Source organism: Molothrus aeneus, chromosome 18 (genome assembly GCF_037042795.1).
Source record: "Molothrus aeneus isolate 106 chromosome 18, BPBGC_Maene_1.0, whole genome shotgun sequence".
In the NCBI taxonomy this organism is placed as follows: domain Eukaryota; kingdom Metazoa; phylum Chordata; class Aves; order Passeriformes; family Icteridae; genus Molothrus; species Molothrus aeneus.
Genome location: NC_089663.1, coordinates 8997880 through 9013611, shown reverse-complemented (window position 1 = coordinate 9013611; position 15732 = coordinate 8997880). Strand labels below are relative to the sequence as shown.

At 47.8% G+C, this 15732-nt stretch overlaps 1 protein-coding gene across 1 annotated transcript in view; it reads right to left on the bottom strand.

Annotated features, from left to right (window-relative positions):
• Positions 1–3320: 3320 nt before the first annotated feature.
• MN1 (MN1 proto-oncogene, transcriptional regulator) overlaps positions 3321–15732 on the bottom strand; it is a 29717-nt gene continuing 17305 nt past the window's right edge. Inside the window, exon 2 of the mRNA XM_066562239.1 lies at positions 3321–3508. Within this exon, the coding sequence (XP_066418336.1) occupies positions 3321–3508 (188 nt within the window). The remainder of the gene's footprint in view (positions 3509–15732) is intronic.

The following is a 15732-nucleotide window of genomic DNA, read 5'->3' as shown; positions in this document are numbered from 1 at the left end:
AAGTGAGCCTCAGGCACGGAGCTCTGCAGCAAGCAGAGGTCAGACCTCAGTGCAGCTCAGCCTTGCCACTGTTCCCTCAGGCTCCCACTGCTGTCTGTGCCTCAGTTTCCCTCCCCACAAGAGTGCAACTTACCTCTTCCACAACTGGCTTTTACCTACAGCTCCCAAACATGTTTCAGTTGGAATATTATTATTTAGAAAATGACATAATTTCCGTTCTTACCATGTCAGGCCATGCTGACACTTTATATGTGTTTAAAAAACTGATCAGTGTAAAATCAATGGAGAAAATGGGTACAATGAAATTACTGCAGGTGCTGCCATGCTGACAAAGCTTGAACCTTCTGTATATGCTGTCAGTACCACATGCCCAGGTGAAGAGCAGGACACAATGCCTGTCCTGGTCAGAATGTAGAGTTTCTGTTCTGATCTTTGGCAAAAAAGCAACAAAACCCTAAAAGCACAGGTTTAGCTGGTCCTGGCTAACAGCTGCCTCAAGCAGAGCTCCTTCAATCAAGATCAGACAGGAGGTCAGCAAGAGGACTGTGTGTGACTGTATGATTCAGTTGAACTCCATGGCCAGTGAGCCCAGCACACAGCCAGCCACTGCCTCCAATCCTCCCTCTCTGACAGTCCCAACCCAGCACTGCACACACAGCCCGGAGCAGAGCCAGAGGTGGCCAAGTGCCACAACACCCAGGGCTCCAGGCTGCACAGCTCAGCACTGGAGACACAGCCCCTGGCCTCAGGGCACCTCCTCACCTCACAGGATTCCACTGATTTTAAGGGAACTGCTTATGCTCTGCATTTCCATAAGCAAGTGAGAAAGCAAGTTCCAAGGGGATGAGAACAACACTCCTGGAGAGAAGTGCAAGCTGCTGAGAATGAGCCAGCAGTACTGGGTGGTGAGACCAAGCCACCACAGCTCCACTCAAACGGGGATTTCTCTTTAAAAGCATCTGAACTCGGTGTTCCCTGACAGGTTCCTTCCCGTGGCACAGGGTGTGCATCCCTGACCTCAGGAAGCCTGAAAAACCTGTTCTCTTCAGTGCAGCAGGAAAGACTAAAAACAAAGCACAAGGCAAGGGACTGCACTCCGAGCAGGAATGCCACCAGCCCATGAACTTGGCCGAAATTTTCAGCTGGAAGTGATGGAACTCAGTGACTGGTGTCACCCCAGGGCCCCCTGCTGCAGACTGAGCCCCCCACAGCAGCACATGTGCTCTGCTGACAGGATTTAAAATCAAACACATACTTAGGTAAGCCAGGACTTGAGGAATCACAGGCAAAGAGGCACCTTCTGGAAGGGGGCTGACAGTGATTGCTAGGAGATACTTTACTGGGGATGGTGACATTTTATTGCAGGTGCAGGAGGAGCTCTGCACTCCTGGTTGCACACCCTGACAAGAGGTACAAACCATCCCAGCTTTTTGATCCAAACCAAGTGGGTGTGAGGCAGCTCCACAGCCAGTTGCTCCAGGATGGGCAAAAATCCTCATCCTCGTGGAAGCTCCAGCTTTAATACAAAGTAAAATAATATTGAAAACCAAGATTAAAAACTATCCAAATTTATCCAAAGTCAATTCATTGACCAGACCCATAAATCAATCCATGCATGGTTAATAAGAGCACATTCAAATCACATTTCCAAACACTGTGAGTCTCTCTGAAGCCACATAGGACTGAGAGTGAGGATTCCAGACCTCCCTTGGCTTTTTAGGCAGAATTTCCTCTCCGTTGGTGTCTACCAAGAATATTACCTCAAAATAATTAAAGACCCAGCACAATCATCAAAGATAAAATATAAAGCAGTCTTCAACTCTGTCCCTTCAGCAGGGACACATTTGTGAAATCATGAATAAATAACCCTAGAGAGGCCAACCTTTATTTCACAACCAAAACCAAACCCTCTAGTGCTGTTCCTGAGCTCCAGGAGCTGTGGGAGGTGAGCTGCAGGCATGGGGCAGGACAGGGCCACTCCTGGGCACAGGGACACACAAATCATGGACAATGTGACATAAAACCACTGGAGAATCAGCCCATCGTGTCAGCTGTGGCTTTATCTGGTTTGCTTCCAACTTTCATTTTGAATAAGCATTATCTGGCCCGAGCAGGAAAGTATGGCTTTCCTTTTATTGTGTGCATCCAGCAATGCTGTTCTTCAGTGTGTGGCAGAAATGAGGCCTTGAATGAGTTTGGGGGATTCTGACACCAGGTCTCCCTGCCCTGGCAGATTAGGAAATGCCACCCCTGGGCACACAGCCCCCTGCATCTCCCAACCTGGGCGATCCCTGACCCATGCCACGGCACTGGGAGCTGTTGTGGCAGGGGCTGGGGCACACCTAGGCGAGTGCAGGGGACTTGGACCTGCTGCCAATCAACAGCATCTTTCTGCAGTTTAAAATGGGCAAAAAGTGGGCAGGGTGCAGGGGATTTTCTTCTCCACTATCAATAAAGTGGGAAATGCAGGAGCACCATCAGGCCCAGGCAAGCAAGAAGGAGCCTGGGCCTTTGGAGGAAGAGATAATGACATAAAACTTATTTAAAAAAACCTCTCCATACCTTCCCTGCTGTGCCTGAACCAGCCCATTCATGACAGAGTTCCATCCCAGGGTACACAGAGGAAGGAGCATCCTGGCCTCACCAGGAGGCACAGAGCAAAACAAGGCTGAAAACAGAGCCTCATTCTCTCAAGAAAGGGCAGGTCCATGCCTGAACATTCAACAGAGCATCAACTGCTTGGTTGGTATGAGACTGGCAAAGGCTGGGTGTCACTGTAACATATGATTTAATGCTGACCATTTCACTTTCACTGGTGTTTATTCCTGAACTGCTGCTCCTCAGGATCACCATCCTAATAAGCACTGAACAAAGCAAAACAAAACAAAACAAAACAAAACAAAACAAAAAACAAAAAACAAAAAACAAAAAAAAAAAAGAAAAACAAAGCAAATGAGGAAGAAAAGGAGGAGGAGGAGGAAGAGGAGAATCTTTGTCTTATTATGACATACGTGACTTGGACACACACTGAGATGAAAAAGGAAAAGGCCTCATCTATAAATGTATGCCAAGGTTACAGAATAATGGGAAAAAGTGGTCTAGCAGGAAAATCTTAAGCAAAAGTGTGCTAACTGCAGAAGGGTTAACACTGGTAACATACTGTGGCAGAAGATTAAAAAAAAGTTGAGGTTTACTTTAAATTAACCCTTTCCAGTCCATATGCCACTAAGCAGGTACCAACCTAGAAAAATAGTCCACCTAGCAGTAGCGGCCCTTTGAAATTAAAAAAAAAAAAAAAAGAAAAAAAAAATTTCTTTTGTTCAAGTCAGGGCAGCCACAAAAGTCCCGAATCTGTTGGAGATGTCTGAGTGCAGGGACCTCCACGTCGGCACCGCAGTCCGGCCCTTGGCCTCGCCCACGTCGTCCGTGCAGTGGACCGAGAGGCACTGCAGGTGGGCGCCCGTCTGCGCCGCCGCCGCCGAGGTCTTGCTCGGGGGAAGGTCATGGGCTGCAAAGGGTTCACAGAGAGAGGTTAGGAGACCTGTGATTTGTGCAACCCCATCCACTCACAGCCTGCGACCCCAGCCACTCACAGCCTGCCAGTGGTGTTGCCACCACCTCTCTCCCCCCTGGCTGCGCCCCTCTACTGCATCTCCGAGTCACCACCAAAGGTATGGCTCCCCCTGCCCACTCTGAAGTGAGATCTTGTTCACCAGGCCAGAAGAACACCCAGCACCTGAGAGAAACCAGTGATGTGTCTGAATGGACCCAGGACCGATGAGTGCGTCCTAGACCGCAGCACAATCGGGAACTTTCCTTCCCTGCTGGAAATGGATGCTGAAACACCACCAAGCAGGAAGCCAACCCCAAACCCTCCATGCCCTCATGATCAGTCCCAGCATCAGTCTCCCTTCTCTCCTCTTAAAGGAGCACTGTGATAACATTTTTCTTAAGAATTCGTTCATTTTAGGACTTGGTATGATCTTCAGCTATCATTAGTTTCTGTTAACCACAGAAATGTAAGACTTTAACTGAAACATCCTAAACAATGTCCCTAAGACTTTTTCCTCCAGCTTTTACAGTTCACGTGAAGAGTAGCTAAAATGGGTAGAACGTGACAAAGATGCCAAAAACCAGCTGTAACTGTTTAACATCCCAGGACTTTTCCTCCCATCACCTTTCTCCTGTTCCACAAAGCCAAACAGTGTAGGGGATACCACACTTCAAGGGGCAACTCATATTACTTTCACTGAACCTCCTGTTATACCAGACACAATACTAGAACTGAACAGCTTGTTACACAATCACAATAATATTAAAAAATAATGCTAAACTAGCATAGAAGTCCCTGGTTTAAACTGGAAAAGGCTTTCAATGCTTGATTATCACAGGATGCCAGGGATACTTATATCTAAAACAGTGTAACACCACACAGGAACTACCAAGAATCTGAGGATGTGATGCCATCAATGCTGGGAGAAGGAACCAGGCTCCAGAGCAGCACTGCTGCCTGCTCAGCCCTGCTCTGGGTTAGTGCTGCAATGTGCAAAATCCACACAGAGCTCTGCTGCACTCCTCAGCCCGGCCCCCTGCTTTCTTTACTGCAGGCACCCTCCTGTGTTGCTCCAGTCAAGGATCCAGCAGCAGCAGGGCAAAGGTGCTCACACTGTCTACACCCAAAGGGATTCCAGCTCCCCTGCAGTTGGTGATGGGTGGTTTTAATCAGTTTTAATAAATAGGCAGCACTGAGGGGCTCAGCAGAAGCATGGAGCAGAGGCTGCTGCGTGATAACCAAAGTTCCGGCAGGCAAAGAGGTGTTGGCACAGATCCCTTCCCAGCACATGGAGCTTCTACTCTTCTTTCCTGTCACCCCTGAGTCCTACAGCTTTGGGAAAATCACAGGGCAAAAACTCCAGACTCCCTGAATAACCACTATTTGATCAGGTGTTCAATTAAACTTACTGTCCAGAATGCAAGTATACCTAAGACATTTTTAATTTATAAAATATTCAAAGCTCAGATGGGATCGCGCAGAAAATTGTGAACAGGAAATGTTTTCCTTACTTGTATTTGTTCACAAGACACGCAGTACCCACTGTTTTTATTCTTAGGTCTCCCTGACTGCACAGGACATGCTGGGCTCGGCACAGGAAGAGCCAGCGCCTCGAGATTAGTCCTTGTGACAGCAGCTCTCTTCCTCTCCTGCAGAGAAAGAGGAAAGAGTCTCACAGCTGAACTGCTGCCACAAGGGGCCCAGGGGTCCCAGCAGTGTTTCTACAAGGGCTGCAGGGGACCCCCAACAGCCAAGGCAGAGGTGGCACATTCCCAGGCTGGGATTGGAGTCAGAGCTCCCCTGCACCAGCTGTGCAGGCACCCCAACACCTAGAACAGAGCTGCTCCTCAGCAACGACTACATAAACAAATTCATGTGCCACAAGGAATTAGAGAATAAAAAATCAGGCTTATTTGTTTGTAAATCAGCAAATTCTTTCTAAGCCATTTGCTGTGGATAAAATCCATAAGCAAACTATTGATAAAGAAATCAAAACAAAATCTGTCCCACATGGATGAACAAGATTCCTTGGGTTGAGAGGAAAGTAAAAGAGATGAGCAGGAACTCACCTCAGTTTGCAAAGCCAATACTGACTGACACTGTCCACACAAGCCTGGCTCACCATGGGACACCACTGTGGGAGCTCCAGCTCTCCTGTCTGTCGTTAACGAGCACAGAAAGTGACGTATTCAAATCCAAAACAAAGAGAGCTTGCAGCAAAGCTTGCACTGGCACAAGAATTCTCAAAGCCAATCTGGATGGAAATTTTAAGTGCAATTTACTTTTTTCCATTATTTCTGTCTTGACAAAAGTATGATGCTTTCCAGGAAAAAAACTTTGTAGCAAAAAATTAAAGTTGTGCTGATCCACCTGGTGAGAATTATGTTCTTAAGCATGAGGTACTGCCTGATGCCTGTCCAGAACAGTAACTCTCCCAGCAGAACTCTTTCACCAGCCATCCTGTCTGCCTCCTCCCTCACAGCCACAGTGTCCTGGCACTCCCCAGGCACAGTGTCCACGGTCCAGAGCAGTTCTGGTAGCTGAGAGGGACGTGACTCGGCACGTTAAAATTAGTCAGGTAACGCAAGATGGTGTCACCACATCATTGCCTCACAGCTGCCAAGTTCCAGATAAATCATTGTCAGTCACAAAGTAGCTCACTGAAAGCAGGGAATTTTCAAACAAATTATCTTTAAACTGCACAACTGCCTCTATTAGCAACTCCTGCAAGAAATTGGTGTTATTAGAAAAAAGCAGTACGCTGCTAGTAAGGGCCATCCTCCACACCCAAGATCTTGAGATGGTCTGGGTGGAGACTTCCCCTCCAAGCCAAAGGACATGACACAGAACCCGGGACTGACAAAAGCACAACCACCCTGCACAAAGGACAGCGTGTGCCACTTGGAAACAGCAAATGCTGAAGCAGAGGTAAGAAATCAAACATCATCTATAAGCTCGTATCATGTTCATGTGAAAGGCATCAAACTCAAAGCAGTAAAGTGACCAAAGACCAAAAGAAGTCTGGAAAATACTCCCCCATGGTGGTGTCCTTCCCCACTGCTGTTGATGATGCTGTGGTGGTCTCAAGAGACAGTTTGCTTTTAAACAAGAGCTTCTGACCAGCTTTACCCAGCCAAACACATTCCAGCCATTCAGCCCCAGACAAACAGCAAGAAGAGAGTGCCCAGCCAGGCTCCCCAGCCTCCCTCCAGGCCCGACCCTCTGCTCTGACCTTGCACATTTGGGAAGCTGCTCTTTCGTTCTGCTCTACTTTGCAAAGGCACACAGCCTTCAAAAAGAAAAGGTTGCTGTTTGTTTGTTTGTTTGTTTACACAGCATTAATGGCAGCATGGTGACTAACCCAGGAGCCTGGCCAGCAGCGTTGGAGCCTGGGGACACAGGAAGAGAACCAGGAGCTCTGCACCACAAAAAATTCAATATGCACACTACAGGCTGCTTTTCCATATCATCTCAGAAAAAACACATTTCTTCAGTGAGGTTAGACCCTGGCATTCACCTTACTCTGCAGACAGCATGTGTACACACCTTCAGTCCCCTCCAGCTTCCTTCTCCCTTTTTCATGAGACCCTGAGCAGTTAAGCTGCTCAATATAAAGCCTCTTTTGTCATGTAGCATCTTCTTATGCATTATGAAAAAACAAACTTGTTCTCTTTACTGTGACAACCCCACCGAGCACTCTGCAAACCCAGAGGTGTCCCAGTTTTTAAGTAAAGTAATCCCATTAAAAACGAGTTCACCTGCACAGCTACCACACATTGAGTGCATCTTCTTGTCAGAGAGGAGGCTAATTGAGGGAGGGTTGGTGTAGCCAAGGCAACTGCAGATGCTATGCTGAGACACCAGGAGCTGATGCTGCTCTTCAGGTGCTGCTCATGCCATCCTTCTCATTTTTACCAAAATCACCAACAAAAGGACGGAAAGCAGCGAGACACAGGAGCGAGAGCACAGACACAGTCTGGTAGGGGTCTGGTTGGGAGTGGGTTCCACTCCACATGTCAGCGTTCCTTGGAGATTGAAGTGACAAACAGGAGGTGAAGATCCCTAGAACGGCTCCTCGCCCCAGGGCTCATCCCTTACACTTGCTCACCGCCGTGACACGGCTGCGCTGCCCAGGGTCCGGCTGCCCGGCACAGCACGGCCCCGCCGCCGCCCTCGATGGCCAGCCGAGCGTGAAGGCCCTGCATTGCTACTCATCTTGTTAAGGCTGAATCGCAGGATTTGGCCAATAACACGATATTCCCTGATCAGAGATCTGTTTCCCCTCCACCATCTGATAACCACTCTTAAAGGACGCGTTAATGGGCTTCCCTTCACTCCGTGCCCGTTAAGCAGAGGCCGAGCTACCATAAGAGGGAATAGATTTGAGTAATGATCCCTTATGAGGCAGTAAACCTACATATAGTGTTTAAAATTATTCCCTTAGGACAAGATGTTTTTCACCAAATCTCCCACATGACAGTTTGACATATTGGTTCAGGCACATAGCTCTGCATTTGTACACAGCACAGAAGCATCTCTTTTCAGTTTTTGAGAAAAATAAGGTCTGAAAACATTTCATGTTTCCCTGGACACTGGACCTAGTCTCCACAGATTAATTTATTCCTGAAATTGTATTTTTAAAATTTTATTTTTAAACACAACTAGTTCATTTGTGTTGATAAACAAATGAACAATCTCCTTCCTCACCTCTGCAGCATTGACAAAGTCCTTGACAAAGGCATTTTCTTGACCCTGGAATACAAGGAGGCAAGGGCTTGCATTTGTTCCTAGACACAAACATGGCACCTGCTTACACCATAAACCTGCATGGCTTTCAGGTGCCTTCACCCCTGACAATCTGTGTCTGCTCTGGGCTGGATGTCTCTGCTGTTCCCAGTGCTTGGAGGGCACAGACTGCCTCTAAGCCCAGACTGGCAGTGCCCAGCTCTGCTGGCACTCAAGGAAGAGCCTCAACTACCCATTATTAGAACATTGCTCCTAATTTGATTTTACTTCATTTATTCTGTGTAATCCCTGCCTGCAAGACACTTAAAGGTGCTGCTCTCCCCTGCTGCTCTCTGCTCTGTAGGCACAGAATTCAGTGTTGGTGGTTGAGGTGAGCAGCTGATGCCAAGGACTCACTCAGCGGAAATGGGGACAGGTGACTCCTCACACTGCTGACCAGAAGCACTCAGCACAGACACCCCAGCTCCAGGGTATGGGCCACATTTCACTCCTTGACATTTCAAGAAGCCATTTGGCTTGGTCAGCCCCTCAATTTATTGTCAATGCCCAGCCAGCTGAGCGCTCTCTGAGAGCCTTTCTCACGGAAGGAGGAAGGGCCCTTCATCAAACATGCGTGCACAGAGCTGAGCACCCTCCCACAGCACTCGTATATCCTGCAAACCAGGATTAAAGCTCTGACTTTGCTGCAATATCGACAAGACTCACCCAAAGGCATGGCACACCCAGGCTAACACACAGTCTGTTCACCCTTAATGCTGCTTGCTGCCCACCCTGTCATCAGCCCATCAGCTCTGGCAGCATCCTCTGGTCCTCACAGGCCCTTCCTCCACAGACAGCTTGATTAATTAGAGGTGCCTGAGGCTCTAAAGGGAGCATGTATCAGCCCATGCTACAGAGATGTTTATTTTGTTTTCAGTGGTCTCCAAGCTGGCATGGGGCTCCATCAGAGCTCGTTGCTTGCACAGAATTCAGATAACAGGAGACACATAGTGCTTGCTGCAAATACATATTTTTCTTTTTTCTCCCTTGACCTCTTTTCCTGCTCCTGTTTTCACCAGGAGCAATGGAAGGATGTGCACGCCATGACAGGGAGGCTGCCCAAACCCACGGCAGCATTAAGAGTTTGCTGTCAGGCTGTAGGATTACAGTCAGACTGTGAGCCACATGCTCACACAAAGAAACAGAAGAAACCGGTGAAAAAAACGTGAAGTAGGAAAAATGCTAACCCTATCAATGGAAAAGGCAGCACTCATCTCACATGTAGCATGACCTTGAAGACACAAAATGAAGGATGTGTGGATGAGGACAATGACATTGCTGTTGTAAAATCCACTGTGCCAGGAGGAGACAAGAGATGGGGAACTCATTGCTCCCCACCTTGCTGCCACTGCCCTGCAGGAGAGCAACACACCACCATGGCTCCACAGGCAAGTGTGAAACTGCCTACACCTATTTATTTCTCTGGAGGCTACTGTTAAATCACTGCTTTCCAGCTCTATGACTCTCCAAGAAGAAAGGCAAGCTCTGCATCCCTGGAGAAGCCAGAAGCACTGGGCCTTGGGACAGCACCAGCTCCTGTACCTTGCTAGGTGGCCACAGGGACAACGGACTGTTTCTAACTCATATCCTTCCTCTCTTTTGGCTACCTTCAGTTCCTCTTTTCAGCTTAACACACTGACTCTCAGGCTGGCTTCCCTGCAAAACAAAAACCACAGAGGGGGGTCCTGCCTACCTCCCTGGTGAAGTGGCTGATGTTGGGGTTTGGTTCTCACAGAACAAAAGACCATTCTGGCAAACCAGGTCCCACCCCAGCTGCAGTGCTGCTGTTTGCCAGGCTGGTCCTGCCCACCCCATGCAGGTGAACCACTGCTTGTCTGTGACAGCCATGGAAATCTGAGCCTCCAACCAGGGCCTAACCCAACCACACAGCTCCAAACTGCTGGTCAGTTCTGGTGCCACCACCAACACTGTGCTCTCCTCAGCTCTGCACAGTGTGAGAACGGTGGCCCTGGCCAAGCAAGGAAAACTGGCATTAAAAATCAAACCAAACCAACTGCCAACAACAGCCAGATAATGTCTGGACACTTCCAACAGAAAATAAACGTGAGTCCAGCAACTGCAGCCCCTTCCAGCACAGCTGACCCATCCATATGCTGCCATCCAACACCAGTGAAGCCTCAGGGAGCTCCAAGTTATTTTCCAGAGTCTGTTGCTCTTCCCCCTCAAAAAACCCGAACACTTCTGCTCATCTCTGAAAGGAGTGAACTGCCTAAGCCCCAGCCACCAGCTCCATCACCCTGACACTCAGACCTGGCACTGGAAGAGGCTACAACAAGCAGCTTCTGTGACATAACTCCTCCTTCTGAAGGGCTGTGGCTGTCTCAGACATGGCCCTGCCTCTGAATCCAGCCCCCAGTGTGAGAAGACCACTTCCTTAGCAGGAAAGAATATTGGCTGACTGATCCTGTGTTTTCATGCTGCTGGCATACATCACCTGCTTGCACTAACTAAATGCTCTGAGCCTATTTTCACCAAGAATGACAAATGACAGATCCGTGATGAGTAAGGAAATGCTGGGTTTTGCTTTCAAATTTATTTCATATGTACGCAAACTATCACATGACGGTTTTACACACAGCTCCAGCCCATTCAAAACCCATCTCTTGACTGCCAGAACGCACAAGCAAACAAAAGATCTCCAATAAAATCCAAAGTGGAATTTTCTGATTGCACAGAAGTCACACGAAACCATTCAGTAAGCTCTCACTTAAATAAAACCAGTTCTGGACACTGTCTAGTATTATTTCAGGGCAGGCCAAAATTGAAAAAAGATGCTACTTAAATATTCTGCATTAAATCACCACCTGGACATTCCAAAAATAAGGTAAAATGCCAAAAGGGGTGTACCAATGGATTTCTAAAGGCAGTGAATAATTCATGATTATGCACAGAGCAAACAGAAAGAGAAACACGTAAATTCCAGCGCTCCATCAGATTTGCGCAAGAGTTTTGACACAACTGTGGCGGGGAAAATAGATATTACAGTAATAAGTAAGATATTTAAGCTCTGCAGAACATACATGGGAAACTATTTTCCTTTAGTGAAAACAGAATTAAAGCTGAAGATTCCCTTCAAAGAACTTTGTTCATAGTCATTTAGTTTCAGGATGCAAATTAAATGAGCACTTGTTAGCCAAGCAAAAGAAGGGAATTAGCTCTGAAATATTTTCAGTCTCTCGTGAGGCTCAGATATGCTCGGCCAAAGACTTTTAGGTGTTTTGTCACATTGTTCCCCAAGAGCTCCCCTGTGTTCTCACACCCCAAAGCCACATCTGCATCCAGCCTGGCTGCCAGGGCTGGGACAGGGATCTGCTTGGTCCCTCTGTCTCCTCCCTGGCTCTGCCCACAGCTCCCAGAGGTGCCTCTGCCCCATCTATAACTCACAATTACGAGAGCCCGTAACACAAAACTGCCACAGGCAAAGTCAATCTCTCCCAGGGGCCTCACACATCTGAGGCTCCTGCACACCAAGAAACGGTGATCATGTGCAGTAATGCTTGGGGTTAAACCACACAAGTTCAAGGATATCCCTGAAAACACAGTGGGAGTTTACCAAAGGCTAACATTAGTGAGAAGAACCAGTATCAAGGATCATTAGCTCTTTTATGCCATTTATTTACAGCCTACCTTGAAACATCTCATTGCTCTGTAGGACACCTCCAGCTGAAGTTTGGTGTCTCAGGGGTGAATGAGGAGACTTTGAGAAACAGTGATCATGAAAACAAAAGGTGTTCAAGCAATTTTACCACTCACACATCAAGAGAGAAGAATCAAGAATTTTACCACTTACACTTTCAAGAGAAAAGGAAGACCAGAGACCTCAGGTCAAAGCTGGCACCTGCAGAGACACAGCTCAGAGATGGACAGAACAGGCTGAACAGGGCTCTAAGCACCTGGCCTAGTGGAAGGTGTCCCTGCCCATGGCAGGGGTGTGGAACTAGATGAGTTTAAAGGTCTCTCCCTGCCCAAACCATTTTGTGATGCTATGGGGCACTCCCTGACCTGCACTGTGCTCAGCAGCACCAGCTGCTTGACTCTTGACACTCCAAAAACAGGGGGTTCCAAATCACTGCTTGCAAGTCCCTTGCAAGTAATTCATAGGCAAATTCTAAAGAATCTGCAAGGAATAACTAAAAAAAAGCAGAATTGTCAGGAGGCCTGAGTTTCTTAAAGAAGGGTCAAAATCTCTGCTGAAAAACATTTAAGTGCTGGCAAATCAGACTGAGAGCTGATACCCAACACCTCCTGGGCAAATTCTTACTAGATCTCTTCTAAAAAAAAAATCCCAAATTCTGGTATATCCTAAGTTTTGACTACAGAAAGAGATAGAAATGTCGTCATATAATGGTTTTGGCATATTCAGAAAGATCCCCTAAAGCAGCAATAAGGTGTGGCGATGGAGCTGGGGCCCAGAAGTCTGATGGAGGAACAGAGTTTGATAGAATAGCATGTTTAAAAATTAAATCTATATGAAGGGAAAGCAAAAAAAAAAAGATTAGAAGAAATACACGACCAAATGAGGAGCAATGGCAGTGAGGGAAATTCAGCATTTAAAAAAAAAACACACAAAGAAACCTGGCATTCTTAGGTACAGCTGTAAGTGCCACTATTAGGATAAGAGAAATATAAGCTCATCTTTTACTTCCAATTGTCACATCACTGTGGAGAGTATTCATGAAATTCTCAGAATAGCAACGAATCAGGAGCAAACAGCTGTTCAAGCAGGAAAGTCACAGGTAGACAGACTTTCCTTGCTTCAACAAAAAATTAACTCTAAAGTTTCACAGGCCAGTAAATCAACAAAATGGGCCTGTACAACACAGGACAAACAGTCTCATCTTCCAGCCCAAAGCTGAAATATGGGCCTGTGTTCTCCTTCCGGCCATATGCTCACGTGATTTATGACCCACAACAATTTCAATACTCCTGGAAAATGTAAGAACAGCAGACAATTAGTTCATCCCACTCTGCTGGGGATTGTGTGGGCTCTGCCCTGCAGCACCTCCCCAGGGAGTGAGGGCCAGCAGCCCCAGTTGCTCCTGGCAAGGGCAGGGGAGGGACACGGGGCTGAGCAGTACCCAAGCACTGGCACAGGGAACACAGCACATTCCCAAGACTTCACTGCATGGAGCAGCCCACAGGAGCACCAAGAGAGATGCAGAAGGACTTCTAACCAGGAGTGACAAGACAAGGGGGAATATCCCCCATCTGAGAGAGAGGAGGATTAGATTGGATATTGGGAAGAAATTATTTACTCAGCAAGTACTGAAGCACTGGTACAGATTCCCCAGAGAAGCTGTGCCTGCCCTATTCCTGCAAGTGTTCAAGGCCAGGCTGGATGGAGCTTGGAGCAACCTGGTCTAGTGAAAGGTGTCCCTGCCCACAGCTGCAATGAGATGACCCCTCCAACCCAATTCTCTGATTCTCTTCTGTGATTCATTCCTATCCCATCTGTAACTACAGCTGTTAACCTGGTCTAGATCAGGTCAGTGCAGAAGCACAGACCATCCCACCAGCAGGGTGCAAGGACCTTGTCATCTCTCCCTGCAGCTGTGCCAGGCAGGGCACTGCCTGCAAGGCAAACACTGCCAAACCAGGCAGGATTCAGCTCTGCAGCACCTGCTTCGCTGCCACAGCACAAATGCAAAGGCATCACCCAACAAACAAACAAAATCCTCCACCCCACCCTGAATGAGGCTTTTCCCTCGCACAGGTGGGGTGAAGTGCAAGTTCAACAGCTTGACTCATACAGCCAAAACTTCACCCAACCCCAGCCACCACGGCAGCATCAGCTGGGGCTGATGCACTTGTGAGCCACAGAGCACACAGCTGAGAGCTTATGAAATACCAAGTCTACTGATACAACACCAAAATTGGTTTTTCTGAAGCCAAGGATATCCAGACTGGTCTTTAGCTAACTTCTGAGTGACAAACCCCAGTCATGTGTCTACTCAAAGGCATGTCTCTGAGCAGCAGCTTCATGCCCTCCATGAATGAACATTTTGTGCACTGGGAAATGTGCCAAATAACTCAGGTATCCGTAACAGTACTGTAATGAATTCTGCTATCCTGCTCAGGTCTGCATCCACACAGCTTCATCCCCCAGCAGCAGAGCTGCCAAGGCAGACGGGCCAGCAAGGCTTCAACAAGAGGGTGAGCAAAATGGCAGCAGGAGCACCCATTACTCACAGGACTGCAAGGATAGAGGGATGGAGTCTGAGCTCAGTGTCCTAATGTACCCACCTTGCCTCCTTTCCTGCAGGTCTCAAGCAGAAGGCAGCTGTGCTGAAGGAGTTAATCTTGCCTGGAACAACCTATCTCCAGTTTCTCAGAAACTCCAAGGCTGCAGAGCTGGGCTTTCTGCTCCCTGCCTGCTCCTGCCTGCCCTGCCTGCAGCCTGACCCCTGACATTTCCACTCTGCTTCTCCCTGGCATGGAAAACTTAACCATACACAAACAAACAGGTTGGGAGGACAGATAAATGGAACAGAGGAGGAGAAAGGGAAGATTGCTCAGATTCCTTGTCAAGGCCCTGATTAAATAACAGCAGCACCACCAGACGTGGGTGAGGGGCTGGCATTTATCAGTAAACCCTGAAGTCTACAGCAAGACATCTCTGTTTAATTAATCCTGAAAGGGTCCCTTCCCCCTTCTACTTCCCAGGGAGGTTCTGAGGATCTGCAAGTTTAAAGACACAGCGAATCCTTTTTAGCTCCTTCCTTACAAAACACGAGGGCAAAACCACAGTCAGGATTTACTAATTCTGTGGCAAAGGCTTCCATTGCACGGACACATGCAGGCAACCCCCACTGAGGGAGCATCTTGGATTCAGTCATACCTCTGAGGCAATACACCCATCATGTGACAGCTTTAGAGTGACCAGCTGGAAGCCAGCACACACGTAATCACAACCAGGCACGGATCTGCAGATCTCACCTGGACTCTTTTTGCCATTCTTACACATTTCCCAATACCCATCTCCCAAGGGATAAGTCTCTTCAGTGCCTGATGCAGTTCTAGTGTCACCCATTTTTGTACAGTTTTCCCATGCCAGCAGTGGAAGAATCTGCACATACACATAAAGCAAGACAAACTGCAAATGCTCTTGTCTCTGGGCTGTCAGGCTTTGGAGGACCTTCCAAGGCACCTTCCATTTCAGGAGGTTCCCTGCCCTTTGACCCAAGGTGAACACTGTATTAGTGCAGAACACCAGAGTTTAGACCATCAGCCAGGAAGGGCCACAAAGCTGGAAAGTCACTCCACACCTCAGCAGCAATAAGAGAGGAGCTCTGCTTCCAGGGTGCCTTCATCCCACCACAATGCTCAGAGAGCTGTAAGGTCTCTGAGGGTTGTAACAGCAATGGAAACTCTGG